Below are 8497 nucleotides of genomic sequence, written 5' to 3' on the forward strand. Positions count from 1 at the left end.
TCTGGCCCAAAGCCTAATAATGACAGCCTACTGTAAAAAAAAACAAAAATAATAATACTGCGCAAGTATTATTATTACAAAATATGATGTTGCAGATGTTGCAGGTCTGTAAGCATCATCTTTTGCTCAGTCTTCTTCTTCCTACTGCTATTAAAACAAATGATAATACTGTGCAAGTATTATTATTACATAATATGATACTACAGACCACAGTCATGGCACTAAGTGCCATGACTGTGGTCTGTAAGCATCATATTTTGCTCAGTCTTCTTATGATAGGCCTATACTGCTTTTAATGAGAGAACTCAGCACCAGAGAGAGAGAGAGCCTGAATCAGGTCCATCTGATGATCTGCCAGACGTGCAACACCAGGGAAACCCCACCCACCGCTAGGTGTCACATACAAAACACAAACGTGTCAATGTGCACATCACCTCGGACAACCACGAACGGCAAGCAGGCGCGCTGTGCGCGTCTGTTCTGGAGTAGAGCCTTTAACCACACGGAGATTCAGCAGCAAGCACAAGGGGGTCGGGGAACTCCACCGCAGAGACGCAGTAGCACCGGTAATGAGCATTACTTTCAATACAGGCAGCGAACTTTCCAACAACATGCAGAAACTTTTTGTTATGCACGTTCCAAACTGACACACGCCAGGCTATCATCATGTGTGTCCAGAATATGCGTGTGTGTGTTTAAAATGGTAACAATTTGAAGATGCACAGCTTCTCTGATTCTTGCGTCCCATCATCAGGCGAGGTATAGCACAGCCCTTTTCCAGCGGAGGTCGCACTTCTTGGTGGGACAACAATGCTCTCAGCAGGACCATCTCTGTTCCCATCAGCTGTTAGTGGATCTCGTTCTCTGCCACTGTCTATTTCCCGACGGAATTCCTGTTTGGATTCCAGTCCTAAACCAGTTATCCATATGTCTCTGCTACAACAACGAGTGGCAACGGAGAGCGCAAACCCCAGCAGACCTCCTCCCAAAACACTGGAGACTGATGAGACGTCAGAGGACGACCCGAAAGTTCATCTGGAAGCAAGGGATCTGTGGAGACACTTCCATCAACTGGGCACCGAAATGGTGATTACAAAATCCGGAAGGTATGGCTCAATTCAAACATTTGCGTTTTACACAGTAATAATTTGATTTAATTCGTTTTACAATTTGTAATGCCTATAGCCTACCATCAATTTTTAATGTACTTAACTTTAGCCTATTTCAGTGGTGGAAAGTAACTAAGTACATGTACTCAAGTACTGTATTTAAGTACAATTTTGAGGTATTCGTACTTTACTTGAGTAGGCTACTTCCAATTTCTAATACTTTTACTTCTACTCCACTACATCTCAGAGGCAAATATTGTACTTTTACTTCACTCACTAACGGCGGACGACTTTTACTCCAAATACAATTATTTGAAAACTTTAGTTACTAGTTACTTTGTAGATTTTGATTATTATTACAAAACATACATTAACCACTTCAGACCTATATCCTACATTTCGGCCATTTGAAAATAGCCGATCAAGCTCACAATGCATTGCAATGCTTTTTATACATTTGAAAACTTGTAATGGGTCATTCTGCATAATGAGTAGTCTAGTTTTACTTTTGGTACTTATATTTTGATGCCAATACTTTTGTACTTTTAGTCAAGTAGGCCTAAATTTTTAATTCCGGACTTTTACTTTTAACAGAGTATTTCTATATTGTAGTATTGATACTTTTACTCAGGTAAAAATTAGTTGTACTTTTTCCACCAGTCCACTGGCCTTTTTCTATTCTAACGTGAAATCGTCTCTCTTCCTTTTGCAGACGCATGTTTCCGCCGTTTAAAGCCAGGTGTGCTGGCTTAGACAAGAAATCCAAGTATATCTTATTGATTGACATTGTGGCGGCGGATGACTGCAGATATAAATTCCATAACTCTCGGTGGATGGTGGCAGGGAAGGCCGATCCCGAGATGCCCAAACGAATGTACATCCACCCAGACAGCCCCGCCACGGGCGAGCAGTGGATGTCCAAAGTAGTCAACTTCCACAAACTGAAACTAACAAACAACATATCTGACAAACATGGATTTGTAAGTGTCAACTCTCTGTTTATTTTATCTAAATGTGTGTCGATTCAGATTTAGGCTATCGTTTTATCTCACTATGCTTTTGGTTTTGGCAACACCCTGGCTTTATTTCGAATAGGCTATTTCTGATGGTATAGAGTTGAGACCACACTGAATTAACCACATTGTGTTTAATTTAATTATAGATTCTGGTTGAATCATAATTTCTCTCGTCTTCTGGTGTTACAATGAAACATAAATTATAATACATTTTTCGTTTTGTTGGCAGACAATTCTCAACTCGATGCACAAATACCAGCCGAGATTTCATGTAGTAAAGGCGAATGACATCCTCAAGCTGCCATACAGTATATTTAGGACATATGTTTTCTCTGAGACAGCATTCATTGCTGTAACTGCGTACCAGAATGACAAGGTAAGAGTAGCCTTTGAGTGTTTTATTAACAGTTTATTTTCAATGACCTAATTTTGTGATTATTAACAACCGATTATATATACATGTCATGTAGACTAAAACGTATTATGAACCAGGCATGAATATTTCCTAATTTAACCATTGGCCTAATCTATTCTGTGTCAACAACAATAAAGTGTCAAAGAAAATATAGTCTTGCACACTGAATAATTCCTTACAATTAAATAGTTTTTCATGTATTTATTCTACAAGCATTCTTCTATTCCACTCAGTTTTTTTGTAATATAAGTATTCTGAACTTAAACAGCCTACTGAGAATATTAATGAATAATTCATCTGCGTTGCGTCATTAGTGGGAAAAGTCTTTCTTTTATTAATTTCAGATCACACAGTTGAAAATTGACAACAATCCGTTTGCCAAGGGGTTCCGAGATACAGGGAACGGGAGAAGAGAAAAAAGGTAAAGTTGGCCGATCCTGCACTAAACAGAAGTGAACAATCCTTGAGACCAGTGATTCTCAACCTGTGGGTCGGGACCCCCAGGGGGGTCCCCAGATGATAGTGAAGTGACAATTTAAGGACTTTTAAGACCTTTATAATACCGAAAAAGAAAAGAAAAATATCATTACTGCATCAAAAGTAATCAACAAACTATAGCCTATACTATAAAACACCAAATTGTCAAATAATATAAGAAAGAGGCAAATAGCAGATCTACAAGCTCACAAGGCCTAGCAAGATATTTTCACAATATAGGTACGCTGCTCTCCACATTCCAATTGGTTATCGACTAGAGAACTTTCAAATGTTTGTTTTAATTACCATAATTATAGCCCTAGGCTAGATTGTCACTATAGGGGTCGGGGTGCTATACAGTTTAGGCCTATATATCCTATGTTTGTAGCCCATTATTTTATTTGTGCTATAGTCACATATGCTTAATAATTTGCTAACTTAAAAAGTTTCCCCATGAGCTATTAGGCCTACCATGCTATAATTCTCTCACTTAATCCTTCACGACAACAACACATACTTGTCGTGGTGACAGAAAAGAGAATTCAACATCATGATTAGCGAGTCTGTGCAATACCAGATATATATTTAGTTGTCATATTCCACTTATGGAATATGTTTGATTATTTGAAGAAAGCCAAACAATGTAGGCTATATCGTCATCATGTCAGATATGGTCACAGTAAACTTTGTACATGGGTTGGATATTGCGTCAAGACTGATGTCCTTCCACTTTCCGCATGCTAAACAAAACTCCAGTGACGTCTCTGACTTCACCAATGACACAGAGCATTTCCTGTGACTTATCACATTCACAGCTGACATGCAACGAACACCTGGTTTCCCCAAACAGAAATACAGTATGAATCCAAGCTTAATTCTGTGTTTCTTTTAAGAATCCATGCTGGCACCCAGAAGTTGTATAAGACTGCTGACTATTCTAAAGGATAAGATTAGATAACCTGAACAATCATGTTACCCCAACACATGCACCTGCCAAACAGCAAAGGAACATGTCTGTCTCTTTAATCTGGTCACTATTCTTAAACAGTCCAGGGAAACTGGACGTATAGATCTGCATCGTTTCAGCCACGAGAGAGCCAAGCCAGACGTTTAGGCCTACCATAGTAAACCCATACTCATTATGAGAATCAATCCAAAATATATTTTAAAAAATGGTTTAATCTTTAGTTGACAAAATTATGACAAATATTTGTGTTATCAGTATGGCTACAGGTTCTTATTTTCCCTTACTATTTTATTTTATGTTTTGTCACCACAATCGACCAATCAATCAATCAATCGACCAATCAAGCAAGCTACTCACTGTGAAATTATATAGGATAGCTAATTTTCTTTCTTTCTTATATTCTTGGTGTTAGAAAACTACAACAATCATCACAAACGTCCAAAGAGATGCGGATGAATGACATGACATCGGAACCAGTGAAGGAATCGTCAATAGAATACTCTGAAAACTCCAAATCCTCACCAGGTGCAACAACTTTCGTTTTTAGAATATTGGCCTTGCGGTGGTAGATTGGTTCACTTCACGTTATCCAAACACAAATATTAACATTATAATTTATTTCTTCGTTTAAGATGCTCACGAAAGTGACAGCGATCAAGACGACGACGAGGAGGAGGACAACCCTGTACAAGACATGCGTAAAACTGCCAGTCAAGTGGACATTAAAACTGAACTAAATGTCACCATTAATTACGACCCAGACTGGACACACCATGGGGCAGAGAGAGAGAAAGAGAGAGACATTGAACAAGACTGTGTAATCGATAGAACTGACTCAGCACGGCCCCATACACCAGACCCAGAGCCCAAGGAAGGAGACATCATGGAGAGAGCGTTTTCACACAGCCATTTTTATCCACCAGATTTAACCAGACATCTCAACCACCTCAGCCTCGCCAACCATCTTTTCCACCCTGCTCAGGTCAACATCGGAACGGCGTTGTATAGTTACAGCGCTGCCATGATAGACAGCAGGGCATTGCCAGCTGGTGTGAGCGCCATGGAGGCAGGCATCCCAACTCTTGCAAGAAGTTTAGGAACGCCAGGTTTTCCCCCAGTGGGCCTTCATCAGCACCATGCGCTGGTACAGGTGCGTGAAGAAGCGTAAAAGTGCCCAAAAGCGCAATAGTCCATATTCACACGGCGGCCATTTTGGAATTTAACATTGCGTTACTGTGGCAACTGGGGTGGCATTTCATTGACTTAATGGCAATATGGCCGCCGTGTGAATATGGTCTATTGCCGATGCAGTGGCGTGCATTCTAGCATTGGACGGCTTGAAATCAGTGGTGTAAAGTAACTAAGGCCTACATGTACTCAAGAAGCCTACTGTAAAAGTAGCCTACTATATTTTCCTCTGATATGTAGTGGGGTAGAAGTATTGAAAATTGTGAATAATGAAGAAAGTAAAAATATCTCAAAATTGTACTTAATAAGCACCTTTTTTACTTTCTACAGTATTTACAATTTTCAATACTTTTTTTTTAAAACTTCTACTATCTCAGAGGAAAATATTGCAGCCTACTTTTACTCCACTACAATTATATGAAAACTTTAGTTACTAGTTACTTTGTAGATTTTGATTATTATTACAAAACATACACGAACCACTTTAGCCCTTTAAAACATAGCCGATCTACAAGCTCACAATGCCATGCCATGCATTGTGAGCTTGTAAATGTGCTTTGCAGTATTGATACTTTACTTAAGTAAAACATGTGAGTATATAGGCTACTTCTTCCATCACTGCTTTAAATATGAACGTTAGGCTATAATTGCTTTAAATGTGGAAGTCTCTTAATTAATTAATAAATCAAATAAATAAAAATGTCTCTTCCTTTTCTGTTACAGGACCTCATTGGTGTCTCTCATTGCGGAGGATTGTTCTTCTATCCATACTCTTTCTCACCACTCCTACCTCAGTATGTCCCGGTCAGAGCTCGTCCACATTTCACTCCATATGCAGCCCAGGTCCCAGACAGAGACAGCCGTCTGACGTCGCCGGCGGCATCTTTTACTCCAACGACAACAAGCTGCAGTGATGGTGGTGATGATAATAATAATAATAATGGGATCACATCATCATCATCATGTCAGGGCTTTTCACCATTCGTGAAATTATGCTCCGATGCAGATGTCAATGAACCGGTGCCTGTGGATTTGCTAATGCCAAAAAACAGGCCGTGATGTAGGCTATAAACCCGGAGTCATGCAACATGTTAACGGACCCCAACCAAGAAAGACTCATTGTAAAGTGACAGTAAAGTGACAATTTTTAGACCTTTTTAATATACCTAAAAAAAGAAAAGAAAGAAAAGACAAAGACCAAAGACCATTACTGTCTCAAAAGTCATCCAAAAACTATAGGCCTACTATAAAAACTGGTCAAACATTGGCCAAATTGTCAAATTATAGCTCACACACCGCGCAAGGCGAGGCGCTTGCAGATCGGCTATTTTCATCATATTTATCTGTGGAACCGAGTCAAACTAAATGTAATGCCTCAACTCCTGCAATTCCAAGTGCTTATCAGGGTGGGGGGTCACGATTATTTTGGGGGGTCACGGCCTGAAAAGGTTGAGAAACACTGTCTCATGAGAAAACAAGTGTATTGGCTATTATTACGTCCATATACATACAATACAATTCATATACAAGTCATGTAGATTAATCTGTCCTGCTCCACTTCATTGATGCACATGCACTGCAGCCATCATGAAATGGCACTGTATTATTCCCAATTCTGTGAAGTAACCTACTGTATATTTTGATCTCTCTGAAACTGTTAACGGTTTCTTAATTTAACATTTAACGCACACATGTTTTAAGTCTACGTACATTTATTATCAGTAGGCCTACACAAAATAAATAATAATAATGAAATAATAGGCATAATAATAATAATTGCGTGCCAATTTCAAATAGCCTATCCTTTAAAGAAAAATATTTTGCCTTACATGTTTTATTATAGCCTGCTGTATTTTACTTGTATAAACATTTTATTCTTATTATTTGCCATGACAATGCATTTTTCTCAAACGAAATGAACAATTGTGAATTACTGAATTAAGTTAAACTGCAGCATTAATTGAGAATCTATGTTTTGTTAAATTAATTGTTCTGTATTCTTATTAAAACTTAATTTAGCAATCTTCTTTTCTTTCTTCTTCTTTTGTGTATATTTTGTGTATGTAGGCCTAAAGTTTATTTCAATGAATGCACACGATAGGATATAGGCTTGGTAACGTAGACATTGCGTGAGTTTAGTTGCCAAGTTTTAGTCACTGCCACTGGTTAAGTTTAACGTATTATTTCGGCTACCTTTATGATTAGTGTAGTAACATTTTCAAACCATAATCAAAAGGAAATCGTGCAGCTTTACAGTAGGCTATTTTCAGTGCGGGCTGCAAGCTGCCAGACCCAACAACTGATTAGGCCTATGTAAGAAATCCGGAGAAATTGCCATCATGCCATGCACAAAACTTTGAGAACCAGAGAATGGTCTAGAGTCTGTAGGCTACTTTTACGTTATTGAACTGTGGTGGAAAGTAACTAAGTATATGTAATCCCGTAGGCTACTTAAGTACAAATGTGAGGTATTTTTTTTACTTTACTGGAGTATGTCCAGTTTTCAAGAATTTTACTTTACGCTTTGCTACGCCTTGTTAGCTTGTAGATCTGGTATTTTCAAAGAATTTTATTTGGAAACATAGTGCATAATGAGTAGGCTGCTATACTTTTACTTTTAGTATTAAGTTAAGTGTATTTAGATGCCAATACTTTTGTACTTTTACTCAAGTACATTTTGAATACTGATACTTTAACTTGTATTTATAGATTGTGGTATTGCTACTTTTACTTAAGTACAACATGTGAGTACTTCTTTCACCACTGGGGCCTGACCAACTTTTTGATAATATAAAATGCCATGAATACATTTCTAAGTCTATCCGCTAGATGGCACCATAGTCATTGCACAAACGTCAATCAGTGTTGCCGTGTCGGCTTATTATAAGCGACTTTGGGCTTCTTTTTCTGTAAACTTGCTTGTACAAATTGGTAGTTGCGGGTTGCGGTTTTTGGGGCTTGTTTCTCTAAAGTTTAGTTGCTTATTTGGCTTGCTTCCAAATGTTTTAATCATTATTCAAACCAGTGGTTCTCAAATATTTTCATGAAAATGTTTTGTGCCCAGGGGGGAGCATTTTTATTGTTAGAATGTTTAAAAAAAATATTCCAAATATTCCACATTTTATTGCAAGAGTTTTTGAAAATAGCCGATCTACAAGAGCTTGTAGATCGGCTATTTTCAAAGAGCCGCCGTTTAAAAGTATTCATGTGGCCTGGCGGCCTGTAGTCGCTTCTTTTGGGCTTGTTTTCCTAGACATGGTTCCTTATTCCTCTCACAAAACCTGGCAACACTATCGTCAATGACGTCATATTCATGGGACAAAAA

At 38.4% G+C, this 8497-nt stretch overlaps 1 protein-coding gene across 1 annotated transcript; it reads left to right on the forward strand.

Moving 5' to 3' along the window:
* Window positions 1-470: 470 nt before the first annotated feature.
* Window positions 471-2965, forward strand: tbx3b (T-box transcription factor 3b; the record flags this gene model as incomplete). The annotated part of the gene is made up of 5 exons (XM_084054149.1): window positions 471-566; window positions 755-1106; window positions 1822-2089; window positions 2355-2501; window positions 2885-2965. The coding sequence occupies exons 2-5, from the start codon at window positions 811-813 to the stop codon at window positions 2963-2965; spliced, it is 792 nt and encodes a 263-aa protein (XP_083910275.1). The 5' UTR covers window positions 471-566; window positions 755-810.
* Window positions 2966-8497: the final 5532 nt, after the last annotated feature.

This window comes from Gymnoscopelus microlampas (assembly GCF_963454915.1).
Source record: "Gymnoscopelus microlampas genome assembly, chromosome: 4".
Lineage (NCBI taxonomy): Eukaryota > Metazoa > Chordata > Actinopteri > Myctophiformes > Myctophidae > Gymnoscopelus > Gymnoscopelus microlampas.